This window comes from Apodemus sylvaticus, chromosome 2 (assembly GCF_947179515.1).
Source record: "Apodemus sylvaticus chromosome 2, mApoSyl1.1, whole genome shotgun sequence".
Classification (NCBI taxonomy): Eukaryota; Metazoa; Chordata; class Mammalia; order Rodentia; family Muridae; genus Apodemus; species Apodemus sylvaticus.
Genome location: NC_067473.1, coordinates 52,560,323 through 52,580,965, shown reverse-complemented (window position 1 = coordinate 52,580,965; position 20,643 = coordinate 52,560,323). Strand labels below are relative to the sequence as shown.

Sequence of the window (20,643 nt, the reverse complement as noted above, 5' to 3'; positions counted from 1 at the left end):
AACTTGAAAATCAAAATAATAGGGACTGGAGAGATGCCTCAGCAGTTTAGAGTACCGGCTGCTCTTCCAAAGGACCTGGAGTTCAATTCCCAGCACATATAACAGCAGCTCGCAACTGTCTTGAACTCCAATTCTGGATAACCCAATACCTTCACATACAGACATGTAGGCAAAACACCAATGCACAGGATAGGGAGGGACAGAGAGAGGGAGGGAGGGAGGGAGGGAGGGAGACAGACAGAAAATTGATCTTTAAAAAGACAAAATCAAAATACTAATAGTAGACTGTAATCCATTGAACAAATGAATCAACAATTGTGGAAGAGAGCTCTAGAGAGACAACTGCTAAGTGTAGGATCAATGGTAAAATTAGAAAATTGTTATTTTGAAACAATCACAGCAATAACAGACTCAAGCAAGAAAGGTGGGGCTGGGGAGGTGGCTTATCAGGTGAAGGTGCCTGCCACCAAGCCCAAAGCTTGGGGTGCAGCAGGAAACTGACAACCTCCAGCTGTCCTCTGACATCCACTACCACATGTGAGAGCCCTTACACATGCACAGAAAAATAAGTTCTTTGAAAAAGTAAATAAAATGGTAAGAATCAAAGGGGTGCTAACTGTGGCGGATGAAGGAGATAAAGAACAGGTATTTGTATAATCTCAAAATATCTTACAGGAGTACTAACTGCATGTTTATTGCTAAATAAAATACTTACTCGCTATTACATAAAGATCTTATTGGCTAAAATACATTAGAGAAGCCTGATCGATACCACTGCAACCAAGGAGCCAAATTATCAGCATTAGCAACAATGGAATTTCAACAGTGTGACTCTGATACGATGCACTGTAATATTCTTGTCAAAGACAGAACTTAATTTAACCTTATGGAAGCAAGATAAACCTATGCTGAGAGGAATTCTAATAAAACAAAAACAAAAAGAAAAATAATAAACAAAACCAAAAACCTCTTGGTAATTGTCAGGGATGACAAAGGGAAAAAATGAGAGAATTATCCCTAATTCTAAGAACATGTCAAGATACAATCTTGGATTAAGCCATGTGCCCACAAAAGGGCACTATTAAGGCAAACAGCAAAACCTAAGGAATATGTGATAGAATTGGTTTTGTATCCATGCTAGCTTCTGATTTGAGTGGTTATTCCACGGACATCCTGATTTTTAGATTTAAAAACTACAAGTATTAACATGTTGTAGGGTGCTTACTTCACATGCAGGACGCCCTGGGTTCAATCCCCAGCACAATACAGAAGACATTCATTACACTTATAGAAAAATCAGTAATTGTGAATTTTCCCACTTTATAACGTAGCTGTAACTCACAAATCAATAGTTGTCAGCACATGTGTGTTTACTCACAGTGATGCAGAGGAGCAAAGCTTAGCTCCAAGTTCCCCCATTTACAGCAGAGTCCTCAAAAACAACACTTGGCCTTTTCTCGTTTGAGCCCTGACAGTGTTTTTACATGGTCTACTTAGTGCCACGCTTTTTTTCTTTTTTTACATTTTTGTGCTCTTTGTTGTTTTCATTGTTTAAAATACCCCTCAAGTATATTCTCAATATACTGTTTAGTATTTCTAAGTGCAAGAAAACCATTGTGAAACAAATACCTTACAGAGAAACTGCATATGCAAAATAAGCTTCATTTGGACACAAATTATAATGTGGCTGGCTATAAGTTCGATGTTAAGCAACCAAAAGTAGATGTTATATAAGATGCTTTCAGGGCTAGAGAGGGCTCAGTATTTAAGAGACTTCAGCTTGGTATTCAGCACCCTCATGAGGTGGTTCCCAGTAGCCTGTAACTCCAGCTCGACGAGCTGATGCCTTCTCTGATTTGCACAAACAGCTGCACTCACCAGAACACACACACATTAAAAATAAAATGTTTTTAAAAAATGTTTTTAGCAAAAAGTACATGTTGAATAAGGTTATAAAAACATATGGGTCCACAAATCCCAAAGGGACCTAACTTTATATTGTCTGTTATATATTCTGTTATATAACAGAAATTGATCAGTATGCAGGAACTCAGTATTTGCAACTTCACAGAACATAAATACTATGAATAATGCTTATTTGTAATTATTACAAAGAGAATAAGCCAATCAAACTCTCTAGGTAAAGAGGACATAGGAGTTGAATGCACTATTCTTCCAACCATTCTCAACAGCTGGAAAGTATTCCAAAATACAAAGTTAAAAATCACATTTTAAGTGTTAAACTGGGCAGAGTGGCACACACCTTTATTCCCAGCACTTAAGAGGCAGAAGCAGGTGGATCTCTGTGAGTTCAAGGCCAGCCTAGTCTACATAGAGATTCTTCATAGTTGAGACCCAGTCTTTAAAAACAAAACAAAAACAAAAACCTAAGAACTAAACATACAAGAACTAGAATGTGCTCTGCCTTTGCAACCTGGGTTCACTCGGACGGCGGCGCCTGCAATCTCCGCACTCACAGGCACAGGCAGAGATAAGACATTCAAAGTCCTCCTGGGCTACATAGGGCATTCCAGGCCAGCCTGGGACCCTGGTGAGACTGTGTCTAAAAAATGTAAATAAAAAGAAAAAAAAAACTAAGTAGAAGAAGTAGGTTAATCAAAACTAAGGATATATTTTATTTTGCTGGGCCAGTGAAAAATGCTCACATAGCACACCTGATTTGAAAGCAGGTATCCCTGCATTGACGGACATTGTTTCTTCCAGAAGACAAAGGTCAGTCACTAAATGTATATTTTAGTGCCCAGCATGGGATAACTCCCTATGAGTTATTAGTCAATGGGGCACCAAAATCCCCAGATCATGCTCGTCGATATACTTTGGCTGTAGGACAGACAGAAATCAAGCTGAAAACTCGAACCCTGACCTAGACCTGAACCTAAGACCTTCCTCCCTGATGGCTAGCTTTCATACCACCAATGGTCCTATGCAGGCCACTGAGGAAGAAAAGCCATCAGTGGCATTACCAGTGGTAAATGTTATAATACTGACCTCTCTAGCAAGATATAACCACTTAATGGTACAAGAACACGCAAACATTCCAAAACAGGCACACATCCTTAGGACTAGCGCTCACGGGTGGTTGTGTAACAGCTGACCCCTTACCCACTGCTCACACTGACACACATCTTCCTTCTAGTCACAAGGTACAAACTACAGAGCCGTCCCATGTCCCATCACTTTAACTGGGATCCACTCACTGCATCAAGTTCTTCCAAATGAAATAAAGAGGTTTTCAGGTCAGAGAATTCAAACTGTCCCTGAATATGGTGCTCAATATTATGGCCCCAAAGAAGACCTGAGTTCTAGGACGATCCCCTTTTCTCCATAAGCAGTCATCTACTGGGTGTTCTTTTAAACACATAAAATACAAAAGAATGAGGCTGCATATTTTGAATGTCAGACTTCACTATTAGTATCACAAGTTTTAGGAAAAACTTCATCAAATTCAGAATTACAGTAATTAAGAGCTTTTTGTCAAAAACAAGGATGCTCTCTAGATTTTTGGTTTAAGTGAAGATTTGCAATCTTGGTAGAGATTAGCAAGAACAAGGCCTATGATGCTTTGAATGACAAATGCCACGTAGTCTCAGGCATTTGAATGTGTGGTCCCAGTTAGTGGTGCTGTTTGGATAGTTTTAGGAGGTGTGGCCTTGCTGGATTAAGTGTGTCACTGAGGCAGGCTTTGACAGTTTAAAGACAAGATACTCCTAGTTCTTGATCACTGTTTCTTGCTTGTGCACACCATTTAAGACAGGAGTTCCCTGATGCCATGCCTGCAGTTTGCTGGTCATAAGAGACTCTCATCCCTCTGGAACTAGAAACTTTAATAAACTCTTGTATACATTTCACTGATCATGGTTATTTTATCACAGCAATAAAAAGGTAACTAATACAAGGACCAAGCCAGGGAGAGACAGCTGTAAACATCACTTGGGGGACCAGGGCGATGAGCTCTAATCTAAACATCTGAAGAAATGCAGAAAGAGATACACTGTTAATTTACTACAAAACAGTATTTTCTTTTTTCCCTAAGATTTTCTATTCCTGCCCCAGCACCTTACGTGTTGTCTACAAATGTGTGCTATCTACAGTAAAGGACCAAGGAAACTACGTATTTTCATTAACATAAGATCAGCATCCACAGGGCAGCTCACAACCACCTATAATTCCAGTCCCAAGGAACTGGATCCTCTCTTCTTGCCTCTAAGCGCATCAGACAGCTATGCTGTGCACAAACATGCCTGCAAGCAAAACATCCATACACATAAAACAAATAATAGTCAAAAATAAACAGTAGAGGAACAAGAAGAGTCTTTATTACAAAACCAGCCACATTTTGCAAGTGCTAATCAATTTGAGTCTATCACTGCAATGCCCAAGACCAAAGAGTAAAGAGAATGAAAACTGGCTTTGTTGAACCCCATCACCTTTTAACAGATGCTGAAGAATAAATGACCAAGGTGAGGATGCTCAGAAAGTCTCTGCAGGAGATTACAGACCAGTGATACCTCCACATTTTTCAGAAATGTGGATCCTCACACTGCACCAGACCTAATGAATCAGAATCTGCATTTTAACAGGATCCCCGGGTGACTGGCATGAATAGTGAAGTTTGAGACTAATTCCCACCTAAGTCTCTGGCCTGGTAATTCTCTGGCAAGCAGAGTTGAGTCTCAGAGAAGCCTTCCCAAGTCTGAAGCTCTGCACTCCTCACCCATGGACCTCAAGACAACATGGAATCAGCGGGTAACTGTTTGGCTTTAGACTTCTTCTAGGTGGCCATTTCTGTGAGTGCAAAGGACTGTGTGTGTCAACCCTGTTCACCAGGGTAGGCTCAGAGCACAGAATGAGATCAAAGAAACTAAGTTTTTATTGTTAATATTATATTCCATACTGGACTCTAGAAAGCAAGAACAAAAACCATTAAGACATGATTGTACTTAAACAATTCATAACTTTAGAGAATTTTTGCAGAAGTTAACAAACCCTAAGAGGAAAGTAACACTCACACCTGCTTCTCCAGCAAATAACTTACGAAGCACAATGTTCTCTAAAGCCCCCACTCCCTCAGCATGAAGGATGTAGCTGCCTCTTTGGATCCTCAATCCCCAGGGGCTCACCCTTATCCAGCCCCCTGCCTCTGCCTCTGCCTCCAACAGCTTTGCTCAGCATCACTTCATTCTCCCCAAGAAGTTAGTGTTATTTTTGGCGCTGCTCTCTCCAGTGACTTCCCTCGGTGCTCTTATCAGATGCCCAATTTCCCTTGTTACCTCCTTCAAGAATGTCTTGGCTAACTCATTTCCAACCACTCAATTGATTTATTTCCTGTGAGCTGTCAAGTCTACTCTATTTTCAACAGAAACCACTCAAATCTATATCCCTGACCACTTTGAAGAATCTCCTAATTAACTGTTCAATATTCATTTGTCTTTCCGCTTTCTTCAGTCACTTCCCGTGTCTGAAGGGAATACTTGGTATCTGAGCAAATGCTATCATTTCTACTCTAATTATATTCCCCATGATTTCTGTATTTGTTCTTCATTAGTAGACAAGAATCTCTCAGATCTACAACTCAAAGCTTATATGCAAATACTATGATAATGAAAGTGTTTCTAAATGTCTAAACTGACAGCAAAAAAGTAATAGTGTTTATTTTAACCTTGCAACTCACTGAGAAACATGAGTGAGTGGGCACAGAACACACACATGGGGGATACTGAGAGGAAAGAAACAAGCAAGCTTAGGCCACCACCAAAGAAGCTGGGTCAGTCTCCCATAAACTCAAATCCCAGCCCCACCTTCCCATCCTTAGACTTAAATGCAAAATTGAGCCTACTGCTCATAATAGAACACAATACAGACCCTTTAGGGTTTTGTTTTTGTTTTTAAGATTTATTCTTATTTTACGTATATGAGTGTTTTGCCTGCATGTATGTCTGTGTACCATGCATCCTTGATGCCCTTAGAGGCCAGATTGGGTCACACATGCCCTGGAACTAAAGTTACAGACACTTGTATGTACTTGAAATTGAACCCACTGGAAGAACCACCAGGGCTCTTAAACCACTGAGCAATCTTGCTAGCCCCCCTGAGGTAATTTAGAATAGAGCCTTGTCATTGCCTCAGGATATGGCCAGATCCCATGAAAGACAAATGAATAAAAGATGACAACTTTGAACCAACCTAAGGAAATGGTGATGATGACTAAATTCTACAAATAAATGAATTAAATGGCTGCGACCATAACTCAGTTGGTAAGCCCTAGGTTTGATCAGCAAGTGTGGCTGTACTCACTTGGGACGATGAAAAGTCCAGTTATCCTTGACTAGACCTGGGCATGAGATTCCACCTTCAAAAGGTTACTAGGTTACTAGAAACCAGGTGATGGTGCACGCCTTTAATCCAAGAATTTGTGAGGCAAAGGCAGGAGGATCTCTAAGTCTGAGGCCAGCATGGTCTACAGAGTGAGTTACAGGACAGTTGGGGCTACAAAGAGAAGCCCTGTCTCGAAAAAACCAAAACTGTTAGTAGAGTGTGCCAGCATGAGGACCAGAGTTCAGATCCCAACATCAATGTAAAAAGCCAGGTGTGGAGAGATAATAGCTCAGTAGTTAGGAGCACTGGCTGCTCTTCCATTAGTCCTGTGTTAAATTCTGGCATCAACATGTCAGCTCACAACCATCTATACTTCCAGTCTTAAGAAATTGGATGCCCTCTTCCTCACCTGGATGTGTCCACTACAGTAGCATCTCTAACAAACCAGTAAATGTGTCTACAGGTTCCATGCGATGTCTTAGCAAATTACTGACAGGGAAGAGGCCTGTAGTTGGTTGGGAGTACAAGTCACAACCTAGAACTTGGAATTGGTACCTAAGGAGTCTCTTGAAAAATGAGCATCGTGAGACCAGACATTATCTCCAGGTAAACATGTCAGAGATGAATTAAGATATCTTCTTGGTGTTTTCTGTGGGGAAAAAAATACTTGCTGTGTGGGAAATAACCCACACATCTGTCCCAAGAAGGTTCTATATTCAGTCTAAGAACAGAAAAAGGGGAAAGTGTTTGGGGGCTTTTTCCCTTTAGAATACTTTCTGGAGTAAACAAGCTCGGCCTATACTGTTCATTGTAATAAGGGACCATGATCTTGCTCACTAGACTTTGAATGAATGTCCAAGGTTCTTTCAGAACTAATTCCTTGCTGGCACATATATATAGCAAAAGTTGAAGATTTATTCCTCATGATATTATGTACCATCACCCAAGTGCAGTAGGTAGTTCTCCAAATATTATGGTCATCTTTGCAAAGCAACAAAAGTGTTCCTGTTGGGCAAAGAAACTTTGACTTCAGGACAAGTCAACGATGGTGAGCAAAGGTAAAAAACCTGGAATGCCATTCCATGACTCATCAGCTAATTGAGTCCCCATGTCTGTGTATTTAATTCACCCCCCTCCCAATTCCAGGGGCCACATGCAAAAGCAAGTGCAGTAGCAATTCCCAATCCAAGGCAGCAGAGGGAAAAGCTACTGTTATTAGCCACATCAGGCATCTCTTAATTTCTCAGTCACAGCACTGCCCTCATCCTGTCCCTGAGCAAAATGTACTGCACAGAACAGCCAACCATCAGAGTGACTGAATGGGGGTAGAGGACCTGTGAACCAAATGAACAGACCAGAGACACCAGTGATATGATAGAGAATTCAAAGTCCATGCATTTACTGTTGTTTCTGTGAAGTTGTGTGCACTAAAGGACATTAGATTACCGAACACATTACTCAATGAATCATCTCAAGAACACCAAATGCTTATTTTTGCTTTATGCGCAGGGTTCATAATACAATAAACGAAGAAATACATTAACTTGTATGTTATCTACAAAAGTTTAATCTTGAGGTTATTTGAAAACATTTCGTATTTGAAATGCTGATTATCAACTTTAGACTTCAAAATAAAGTATAATCACAAACCTACGATAGACCTGCCAGTCTTTTAATGATGAATTAGCATGTCATCCCAGGATTCTTTTTACTCTTCAGTCCAAGGCAGAGTGTCAGAAAGGAATAAAAATACAAGTCTCTTGCCCTTTAACGCCATTCCTGGCTTCTCCTAGACATGCTCATACTCAATTTTTTAAAGAACTCCTAAGAATTCAATTAAAATCTTTATTCAGAGCTAGAATGCCTATGACTAATTATACAAAGGCAGGGCAGCCTTAACCTGTGCTGAACCTGTACCCTAGAGAGAGCCCATAGGAGGTCTAGAGAGATTCTAAAGCTCTCACCAGAGAGGAGTTTAACAAGGTAACTTAGCTTTTAAGTAATAGAAGCAGCCTCCTGGCCTCTGGGCTGTAAAAGGCCTCACCTGCCAAGAGCAATAATGCAAGTAATTACTGCATACAGAATAACAGATCCCAGTGGGACCCCAGGACCCAGGTTCTGGTCTCTACCTTGCAATATACATAGAGGAATAGCATACACTATTTTTCTCATTAAAGCCTAGGACAATCCCCTAATGGGTAAACAGATAAATTTTCCTTGGCACAATGATTATGCCTTGGGTGGTTGCCCAACTAAAAATGTTCCTGGTATTAAGGCTGTAAGACAATGAACCTCCTGGGACAGAATTCATAAGGTTGAATATTTGGCTGACATCACACAAGTGTATTTCAAGTACTGGAAGCAATAGCTTTGAAGCCTCTTCCTCTTCCTTTTTTCTAACAACAAACTTCCAGCCACTCTTGGTCTTTAGATAAATCCCTCAGCTTTGCATGAGTCCAGATTGCTCTCCTCCGAGTGCTCCACCAGCTCACCTGCCCTTTATCTTTTGTCCTTTACCTCTGTCAAGACATTTGTCCCTTACACCACCTTCTCTGGAAAGACATTTTCAAACCAACCAAAACTAACATGTGACTTTTCCCAACTCATTTTACTTCTCAGAAAACCATGGACATTTAAATTCACAAGTTCCTCTTTCCACTACAAACCAAGGTACTAACTTCTTGCCAGTTAGCAGTAACTGCATGAGGCAGGCAGCAAAACCTCTCAAGCAAAGCTTTAGCCAGAATCACACAGAGCCGGGCTGTTGAGCCCATACAACCCTCCTTCTATCACGTCATCTCGGCGTCTCAGAGCCCACCTCTCTTGTTCATGCTGCTCTCCAGGAGCTACACCACCGCTCACTCTCCTGGCTCCCTGTGCTGACTGGTGCAGCCATTCCCGCTATCACTCTGATCAGGCCATCAGGTCATTACTAATACCCATGCCAAGACAAGGAAGCCCAGCAGTCTTGGGTAGACTACAGTGTCTTTACATAGTTCTGAAGTACCATACCATTCTGAGGTGCGCAGAATATTTCTGATGATTGAACATATTTCTCTTCCCTTGAAATTAGCAACAAAACCCAGCAGGAAACTCAGCTACATAGCTAGTTCAAGACCAGCCTAGGCTACATGAGATCCTGTATCAAAGGTGGGTAAGGGATTCTGGAGAAATGGCTCAGTAGTTAAGAGTATTTGCTTATTCCTGCAAAGATGTTTAGCTCCAGCACCCACAGAGAGTCTGTATGTAACTCTAGTTCCAAGGATATCTGACACCCTCTTCTGACCTCCAGAGCCCCAGCACACACATGCCCAGACACACACACACACACACACACACACACACACACACACACACATCACATAAATGAAGATAAATCTTTTTCAAAAAGAAAACAAGGGAAAAAATGGTAGACAGGATATGGAGAGAGAACCCTTATCCACATCTGGTGGGACACTTGTGGAGCCATCTTGGAAATCAGTATATAGGTTCTTCAAAGCACTGTATGACCCAGATATACCACTCTTAATTACATGCCCAAATGACTCTAAGTCAACACACCACACAAACATTTGCACATTCACATTTATTGCTGCTCTATTCTAAGAAATGGAACCAGTTTACCTACACATCCACAAATGAATGGCTAAGGAAAATGTGAATTATATACACAATGGAATTTAACTCAGCCATAAAAAAATAAAATTAAAATCATGACATCTGGAGGAAAGTAGATGGAACTAGAAGTTATTATGTTAAGCAAAACAGGGTAGACTCAGACAACTAACAAATGTTTTCTCTCATATTCTAACTGTGTGTGAAAGTGTAGTAGTCATAGGACAACTTGCAGAAGTCAGTTCTTTTGTCACCATATGGGACTTGGGATCGAACTCATGTCATCAAGCATGGCAACAAGAGCTGCTATCTGCTGAGCCATCTCACAGGTCCCAAATTACAAGGATTTTAGGAGGGTCATGTTGAGAAATATAGACAGTTATGTCACAATAGTCACATACTTCCACCTTCTTAGCCAAGAAAAGGAAAAAGCAGAGGACCTGTGTGCCTACCAGCAAGAACAAGATAGATCTGATCTGTCAGTCACTGTAAGTTAGGAAGTCCTAACTTTTCCTTGTCACAAAGCTCTCTACAGATAAAGCTGGTAACAGCAAAACTCCAAAAGGTCCCCTTGATCTATAGGGACTGAAACATTAAAACATTCAATATCATCAAGTGACTGACAAAGCAGTTACTAAATCCCAGGTATTGGCCCTACCCTCTACAGCTGAGACAGAGAGAGGCTCTCAGGAATAAAGGCAGGTATGATGGCCACACCTTTGAGTCCAGCATTGAAGCAGAGGCAGATGCATCTCTGAGTTCAAGGTTAGCCTGGTCTACAGAGCAAGTTCCTGAACAGCCAGGGACTATACAGAAAACTCCTATCTCAAACAAAAAGGAAGAATGGATGGAGGGATAGATAGAGGGAGGGAGGGAGGGAGGGAGAGAGGGAGGGAGGGAGGGAGGGAGGGAGGGAGGGAGGGAGGGAGGGAAGGAGGAGCTGGGACTATGGCTTGGTGGCACAGTGCTTACAAGCATGCATGAACCCAGGGTTTGATCCCCAGCACTACACAAACCTTGAGTGGTTCGAAGAAACAAGACCCAAAGTTCAAGGTTATCCTCAGTACTGCCTGGGATAAAAGATACCCTCTGAAAGGCGGTTGGGGAGAAAAAACAGAAAGAAGGAAAAAGAAAAAAAAAAAAAGGAGAGGGGATTTCCAGGTTCCAAGAACAGAAAGTGAGGAACTCAAAGTTGTCATATGGGTAAATGAAACTAAAGAATTCTGTAGCAATAATGTGCCAGGGTACCAGTGCCAAGTGATAGGAAAATCTCAGGAATCTATGCAAATACGAGGAAAAGTGGCAGATGAGTGTTAAAAGGAGCATATGGCCTAAGTCAGGCATATAAAACAACTTCTCAGCTGTCAGTGGTGACCCTAGAATCTGATCTGACAGCCACTGTGAATGGACCCTGATGAAAGCCCAATATTGAATTGATTAAAACCAATGCAGTGTCCTGGGAGCCATCAAAACCAATGCCAAAAGAGAATTCTCTGTCTTCCCTCATAAACCCTGGCATACTGAGCCCCACCAGTGCACTTCACCGACCATGTGCCCTACACCTTCTACTGCATACAACAGTCCAGTGCACTTCACCAACCATGTGCCCTACACCTTCCACTGTATACAAGAGTCCAGTGCACTTAATCGACCATGTGCCCTACACCTTCCACTGCATACAACAGTCCAGTGCACTTCACCGACCATGTCCCCTACACCTTCCACTGTATACAACAGTCCAGTGCACTTCACCGACCATGTGCCCTACACCTTCCACTGTATACAACTTCACCGACCATGTGCCCTACACCTTCCACTGTATACAACAGTCCAGTGCACTTCACCAACCATGTGCCCTACACCTTCCACTGTATACAACAGTCCAGTGCACTTCACCAACCATGTGCTCTACACCTTCCACTGTATACAACAGTCCAGTGCACTTCACCAACCATGTGCCCTACACCTTCCACTGCATACAACAGTTCAGAAGGTAGACAAAGCATGGGACCCGAATGCTAGGCCCAGCCCTGTCCCAAAAGAACCTCTCACAATCACACAGGAACGCCTGGCTTTCCTAAGCAAACGCTCAGGCCTCTCCCAGATGCTAACTCAGTAGCTCTCCCAGGTAGTCCCCACACAACCACCTTGGTTAGAAAACCAGGAGATCCCTTCTCTAGCTTGGGATCTACTCTTGAAAGGATTTAAGAAAGTTTTTCTATTTAAAAACAAAAACTGAAATCCAGCAAGGTGGCATCTTCCCAAAACCCATGATTATGGGTATCCATGTCCACATTGGGACATGACAGACTGGACAACATAGTGAGGTTAAGTAAATAAACAATAATAAGAACAACGAACAAAGTGAAAAGAAACCATGACAGGAAGTACTAGGAATAGACAGATGAAGGTGTGCTGTTAATGTACCTCAAGGTAGGCATTCCGAGCCAACATACATGACTCAGGGTCAATCCCAAGGACAAGAATACATAGATAAAAATAATTCCTATACATAAAATCAAAGTGGAAAATGTCTAGAAAAATCAAAGCTGACCACCAGGCAGAACAGCAGCACTCAGAGTCCCTCAGTTAAGAATGAGACAAAGCACTCTTCCCATGAGTCACTTGCTCAAGCCCCCACTTCTCCTTACCTTCACAAATCAAGGCCTACTGCTCCAGGAAAATGGGAAAGCATTCAGAAATAGCTGGGGACTGAATGGATACAGCCCACTCAGAAGCAACATTCACACGTTATCTTGATGACGGAACAGCCAGCCCCTCCCTCACTCTACCCAATCTCTAACCACACTACCTTCTAGTCATACAGGCTAGTATAATTCACATTCTTTAATCTTCCATACTAAAAAACTGTATTTCAACTAATCCACCTCCAAAATGAGTTGGTTGTTGTTGTTGTTGTTACAGAAAAGCAGACAACAAAAAGCATGCTTCTTGTGGGATAAACACAGTTCAGTCAAGCCTGCCAAAAGGCATTCTATTTCTCAGCCTTGTTTCAGTGTGCCTGAAGAAAATGTAACTGCTTCCGGCATAATCACAGCTTTATGGGACCAGAAGATGTGTAAAACAGTGAGTCACTCTAGAGGTAAATTGAGTCTAAAGTCTTACCCAAAGAGAAACCAAAACAAATGCACGAAGGCAAAGTTTTGGTCTCCTGGCTCCCAGGCCAACGAGCTCTCCTCCCTCTCTCCTCCGACACCCCACCACATACACACCACACACACCACACACACCAACACACCACACACACCACACACACTTTTTAAAAATGGCACCTGAAAATGAAACCAAAACTTTCATTAAGTTTCCTACAAGTTGCCCAACTTCCTAATTTCAAACATAAAAGCCAACTGAAGCTACTGTTCATTTTTGAATCATTAAAGCTAAAGTGAGAAAAACACAACATTAACTATCACATTAAGGCTCACTGAAAGTAAGTGCAATCCCACAACTCTCCATCTGCATCCAACGCTCACAGACTGTGATTCAGCATCAGTTTCTGCTGTAAAAACAAAAAGCATATGTCAATCTCCCAAGAGAGGAAGTAGCAACAAAAAGTGGGTATGTACCCATCTCCAGCAACACTGAAAAGCCTCGTCCCCTCAGTAAGACCTGAGCAAAGTGCTGCAACCCACAGGCTCCAGGCCTGCGATTCCAGCACTCAGCAGGCTGAGAAAGAAGAATCACAAGTTCAAGGGCAACCTGGGTCACGCTACATGGCTTCCAAGTGGGGAAAAAAAAAACCACCTTGCTAGCTAGCCTGTGCTATGAAGTGAGTGTACACCAGAACACAGAACCCCTTTGTAATTTTTAAAAATCAAGACAAACTTCTCTTTTTAACATTAAAGTCGAAACTAAAATAGCCTCATATCACAGTTCCTGTAAGGTAGCATATCAACTTCATTGAGTCATCTGTCCAGTTATCACAAGCACTTGCCACTGGCCTTCAAAGCCCAAACCCAGCCAGCCTAATGAGCCCAGCTGTGCTCCAACAAGCTCCCCCACCACCCATCCCACCAGCAACACCAGCAGCACCAGCATTTGCTTGAGCTGAGGCATGCGACACTACACTCTTTGCTGACACTAACAGCTAAGCTTACTAGGTTAGAGTACTGAAAGCAATCTGTAGCAGCATCCAACACCATGAAAAAACAATGCTAACAAAATAGCAGTGACAGACACTACTAAACTCTTGCTGAACCTACTTAGAACACATACACTGACAGTTACAGACACCGTTTAACTCTTAATTGAGTCTGCGTTGGCTTTTATTTCTATCCATATACCCATCAAGGGAAGTCTTGGAAATACAGGACTAACTCATAAGACATCAGAAAAGCCTGACTCTTGGTCCTAAAACAAACACATAACTAAAACAAAGATATTTCCCGCAAGCTGCTCATTCCATACATTTATATTCAGTAGCCCATCAAGTTACTGATCTCACCAGGGAACTGGAGCAATGACTACCCCTACTGACTGCTCCTTTTATCACCCTTAAACACACATTATGCTAAATCCACATCATCTGTGTGGATACTGAACTGAAAGAGACTGAAGAACTACTATAAAAACACTGAAGAACAGTGATCAGTGGAACCCCCACGGGCTCTGCATCTGTCGTTCCGTCTACTGGAAACACTTCCCTCTGGTTGGCTCTTTGATGTCCACATCTCAGTGCAAACGCCAACTGAGGGAATTCTTTCCTAAGCACACTATTTAAAGGAATCAACCCTTCCTTGCTCCCAACCACCCTGTTCTGGTCACTATGTGAATTCGCTCTCCTCTCTTACCATGCTTACTTATTCCCTTCTTTCCAGACTCTTCCATGAGCCACAAGATAGGAACCCAATGAGCAGACAGAGCTTGACAAGCAGCAGATGTGCAATAAATAGCAGTTCAACAGAAGAAGAACCATGGTAAAGCCGGCACAGGGGCACAGGGGCACATGCCCAGCTCTCAGGAGGTTAAAAGCAGGACTGCCAAAAGATTGAGGCCAGCCTGGTCACCATAGTGCTTCACAGTGACATCTGTCTCAAAAAAAAAAAAAGAAATATGATTATTTCTTATTCTGTCTATTTAGTTACATGGCAGCACTACTGTCAGCGTAAATGGAACCAGATGGATGCTTCGTTTTCACTGAAAGATTTCAGAAAGTGTTCAAGACACAAGAATAACTTCGTGTTCCTTTACTGATCTTGACTGAAAGCTGCCGTGCATAACTTCTCTCCAGGGAAGTCTAGCTTATTCTACTTCTGTGTCCATGGTCCCTCTAAGAGATCGTTCTACAGCTACCTTATACTTTTGAATGGTAAATAAGGATATTTTAAGTAGCTTAAGCACATTTTGTTTGTCCCTACATAAAATAAGCACATACACAAAGAAGAAAGTCAAAAGCTTATAATCCCAACACTAGCGAGGTGGAAGCAGGAGGACTGGTAGTCTGAGGTGACAGGAGTTTGAAAACAGCCTGGGCTACAGGACTCTTGTCTAAAAAAAAACGAAAGAAAGAAGAGGAGGAGAAAAGAAGAAGAAGAAGAAGAAGAAGAAGAAGAAGAAGAAGAAGAACAACAACAACAACAACAACAACAACAACAACAACAACAACAAGCAAGCCAACATCACAAACAGACCAATCTGTCCCCATTCAAATCTCAAAAGAAACATCCTCTTAGCTCAGATGGCTAAAATATACCTAAGTATAATAAACTGAATTATAGGAAGAATCACCTACAGGTAACACTTCAAAGAAATTTCCAAAAAGCTACCTGAGAGGAAATTTACCCTTTCCAACAAATTGGCAGCATGATTCCTATGGATATAGAAAACTATGGTCACTCACTCTGCCTTTTAGGTGTCCCTTTGTCTTAGTCAACACTGAGAAACAGAGTTGATGTATAAAACCATGAAGACTGACAAAGGGTCTTAGGGTTTCTATTCCTGCACAACCACCATGACCAAGAAGCAAGTTGGGGAGGAAAGGGTTTATTCAGCTTACACTTCCACATTGCTGTTCATCACCAAAGGAAGTCAGGACTGGAACTCAAGCAGGTCAGGAAGTAGGAGCTGATGCAGAAGCCCTGGAAGGATGTTCCTTACTGGCTTGCTTCTCCTGGCTTGCTCAGCTTGCTGTCTTAAAGAACCCAGGATTAGCTGGATCTCATGGAGGCATTTCCTCACCTGAAGCTCCTTTCTCTGTGATAACTCCAGCTTGTGCCAAGCTGACACACAACCAGGCAGTACAGGTCCTTTCCCCTTAAGATGGAGTAAGTGTGGGACGGTTCAGCCTTTAGGCCTCCAACTCCGAAAGCACAGCAAGGTCAACTGCGTCCACGTCTGCAGTCAACAGGCAAAGAAAGCTGAAGAATGTGCCTCATCTACAGCGGTGAAAGCCAAGCTCTCATGTGAGTCTACCTCAGGTGCTGTCCCCAGTACATAAAGGAAACTTGGTCAGTAAAGCCAGAGAAAATAGCCTTTTCTAGGCAGCCACCAATGGGGTGATAGACTGTTGACCTATGTAACAACAGTAGACAACATTCTGTCATAGCTAAAGGGAAATCCAGTGAAGCAGTCACAGAAACCCAGAGTTGAGAGCATCTGGGGTTTTCAAGAATAAGATCTGATTTGACAGCCGGGCGGTGATGGCGCACGCCTGTAATCCCAGCACTCTAGGAGGCAGAGACAGGTGAGTTTCTGAGTTCAAGGCCAGCCTGGTCTACAGAGTGAGTTCCAGGACGGCCATGGCTATACAGAGAAACCCTGACTCGAAAAAACCAAATCCAAAAACCCCCCAAAAAATAAAAAAATAGCAATCTGATTTGACAGAGACATTAATTACCCAAGCTGTATTTTACCCTCCTGCATCTTCTCTTATCCCAACTCAAAACACAGAAATCTGTGTTCATTTTTCCCTCAACCTGAGAATCTTTTATTAGCAAGACTGGCCCAAAACGCTTGGGTCAACTTACTGCCCACTTCCTCCTTAAGGATACTCCAGAACAAACTCTCCCCCAATGCCAGACAGTGCACACAGCCACTGGCATAACAGTCATTGTTTTAAATGCTAGTTAAAAGAGAAGTCTTTTAAACTTAGTTCTCAGGGACCAGAAAAAACACTCTCTATAGCCCTACAACACCAGAGAGAGGAGGAGGAGTCAGAGGGGAAGAGAGAACTATTCCTTCTCACTGCAAAGGCTCCACCTTCAACCATTTCTGACCCTCCGATCAGCCCAGTCCACAGGAAGATGAATGCTCCCACTCAAAAGCACGCCTTTGCTTACTTGGTGTTCCAATTTCTGCACCCTTCCAAACTGCAAAGAAAGCGGCACTAACTTATCAGCCTGCGTCTTGCTCTCTTTCCTGCAAAAAAGAGAGTGTCCTGTGCAGGGTTCTCACAAAGCAGTTCCTAATACCACTGGAAATGATTACTCTCTAGGAAAATACAACTCTTCTTAGTGGAAGAGCTTCAGGGGGCAATTTGCCACTGGTCCATTCTTCATTCCAGACAAGGCTCCTAAACCTGGCACAAATCTGCTGCTGGGAACTCACCCACCCAGGCCCTGCAATGTGGTCAGGTCGTGTGGGTCGTGTGGCAGTCCATGCCTGTACAGACTGCTCAAATTACTGACCATACAACAAAACAACCATAAGCACTAAATGAAGTCACACAACCACGACAGCAGAGACCAACAAGTCCTGGAACAGCATCTAATCTTTTCTCAAGTCAATTACAGCCAGCTTCCCATGTAATTTGTGGTCATGCATTACTGGCCCCACCCTTCAGGCCACAAAGTCATACCCTGGAGTCGTACACTCAGAGGACTTACACTCGGTTTACAATGGCATGTGTGGAGGCAGGCAGCCCTGAGTTAAGTTGCAGCTCGACCTCTGATAGGCTAACTTACCTATTTGGGTAAGTTAGAGGATCAGAACCTCAGCTTAGACATCTGCTTTCTAGATGACGTAAGTGAGAGAGAACCCAGCTGAAGATGTGACAGTGACTGCTAATAATACAGTATCCACAGGGGACGTCATCTGTGAAAAGGAAGTCACCTCAGAGAACCCAGATACCCTGGAGGTGTCCTACAGCTTCCTTCCTACAAAAGGGAAACCTTTAAGAAAAAGTCAAGCCCTAGCAAGAAAACTAAAAAAAAAAATCTACTACAGGCCACTAGCACCACAGCAGACAGCTAAGTGATACTCTGTTCCTATAAGGAAGAAGAGACTGGTACCAATGAAAAGGGTAATGAAGGGGGAAGCAGTTCAGGAAAATCCTTTCAAGAGTCAAAATTTCAGAGAGAAAGCATGGACCTTGGAAATTACCTACTCATTGAATCTAACAAATTCTGATTGTCTGGATTATAACTAGAAAGGCAAAAGGGCAATATTGAATATCCCAAGAATCTCACACACAAGCCCCAGAATATGCCGCATGTAACACAGAGGTTACGGGCAGGGGTGATGGCTCAGTATTTAAGAGCACCAACTGCTCTTCCAGAGGTTCTGAGTTCAAATCCCAGTAACTACACTGTGGCTTACAACCATCTGTAGTGGGATCTGATGCCCTCTTCTGGTGTGTCTGAAGAGAGTGACTGTGTGATCACATGAAAGAAAGAAAGAAAGAAAGAAAGAAAGAAAGAAAGAAAGAAAGAAAGAAAGAAAGAAAGAGAGAGAGAGAGAAAGAGAGAGAGAGAGAAAGAAAAAGAGAGAGAGAAAGAAAAAGAGAGAGAGAAAGAAAGAGCGAGCAAGCATGTGTGTGCACATGCAGGTGCATGTTAGGGAACATGTGCCTGAGAACCCATGCAGAGGGTCAAAGATATTGGCGCACAGGAGAACATCAGTGTCTTCCTCTATTGCTCTTCACCCACTTGAGAAGTCTCTCTCAGTGTACCTAAAGCGTGAGATTTTCAAGCTAGGCTGGCGGACCAGCCAAAGACCAGGGTCCACCAGTCTATGCCACATACAACACAGAGGTTACAGGCAATGGAACAGCCATATCCAGCTTGTGTGTGTACTGAAGATCTGAAACCAGGTCTGAACTGAGCCATCGCACCGGTCCCCACTGCAGAGTATATTAATCCCGTGAAAGACAACGGGCAGCAAAACCAAAAATGTTTTAAAAACTGGCTCTTTGGAGAAAAGGATCTTCCACTCTGGAGAGAAAAGTCAGGAGTTAACAATATGAAAAGCAATCTAAAAGATCGCTGCCATCTCAATCAGAAAAAAAAAAATCTGTTAACGAGAAATGTCAGATCTCAAGAGGTGGGAGGGTAAAGGGAGAAACAATATAAGAAATAGAACAGATTTATTCTACCAAGTTAATGTGGAAGTGGGGGTGATGGAATTCAAAATTCAGAATGAAGAAAGCGAAGATAAGTGAGCAAGATCTATATTAAGAGCCTCACACAGGGAATCAGAACACCTGGACTCTTGCTATTGGCTCCGATCCAAACCGCCATGTGCCCTTAAGGCAAGTTACTTACTTACCCTCCTTAAAACAGGCTCCCTGTCCTTAGGAAATGAGGAAATGCTACTTTGTATAAGATCCCTGCCAGACTAAATTTGTAATTTAAAATTACACAAAAATCAGGAGCTTCCAGACCTAGAAACTAGACGCAGAGCTAAAAGGGGGAAAGAGTTGAGAAAACTTTGAGTTAAGTAGGTGAGAGTCAATGGAAAAAGAGAAGCTTCGTGACAGCCAAGCACTCCTGGAGTTTGAGGAAAAGATGTCAGCATCTAGAAAAACTGCGAACTAATCGGCATATGTCAAAATGGACAGAAAGCGGGGGATGGGAGTAACTCTCAGTGAACTATCTCCGTTAAGGAACCGGTAATAGACCTGCTTCTGGTCAACAGCCAGGGGCTCGGAAAGCCGCGACCACGAAAATCACTGTGACCAAATCACCGACAGGTTTCCCAGGAGGCAAAAGTCAAGGGAAGTTCGTTCGGGTTCTGCCTGGTGAAGATTCGGAGAGTAGGTGGAGAGTGAGGAAGGGGCAGAGAAAAAGCGAACTGAGACCATGCAGGCTGACGGGAGAGAAAAGAAGCCAATGCCTGACTCCTGTTCCAGGGCAGCAGAGGGGTCTGGGTCCAGGGTCCCGCCTCTCACCATCTTGACGATGCCCCGCTGCACGGTGGGGACCGCGGGTCCCCCGGAGGAGCCGCTGCTCTGCACGGAGGAGGCCATGTGTGGAGCAGGAAAGGCAGCGAGTGAGGCGGCCAACCGAACTGGAAGTGTCAGGGTGGGTGTCGGCGCTGATGAGAGGTTGCAGCGACAAGGAGCAGGCGGGCGACAAGCTGCCGTCGGCGGGCTGGATAGAAGCACCAGGCGCACACTGGAACAGGAGCGGGACTGGGAGCAAAAGAGGAGACGCGATCTCCGCCGCCGCCACACGTTCTACTCGCCGCGCAAGCGTGCCAGAGCGCCACCATCCTCTAGCCAATTAGAGTCCAGAACCCGCTGGAACTCAAGCCAATAGGCACTCTGTTCATGAAGCTCCGCCCCTTAGTCCCGAAACTGCTGCGGAGCTCCAGGAAGCGCTGAAAGAGCTGATTTGCGGTGACGGGATAGTTTTGAGGCGGGACTTCCGGGAAAGTCTGAGACGGTGGTGTCGGGAGGTGTAGTGGGAAGGAAAGGACACGTCAGCATCTGGCCGTGGGGCGCGGGGAGCCATG

At 43.3% G+C, this 20,643-nt stretch overlaps 1 protein-coding gene across 1 annotated transcript in view; it reads right to left on the bottom strand.

Annotated features, from left to right (window-relative positions):
- Snd1 (staphylococcal nuclease and tudor domain containing 1) overlaps positions 1 to 20,363 on the bottom strand; it is a 407,737-nt gene extending 387,374 nt beyond the window's left edge. Inside the window, exon 1 of the mRNA XM_052173319.1 lies at positions 20,078 to 20,363. Coding sequence (XP_052029279.1) covers positions 20,078 to 20,155 — 78 coding nt within the window. The 5' untranslated portion in view covers positions 20,156 to 20,363. The remainder of the gene's footprint in view (positions 1 to 20,077) is intronic.
- Positions 20,364 to 20,643: the final 280 nt, after the last annotated feature.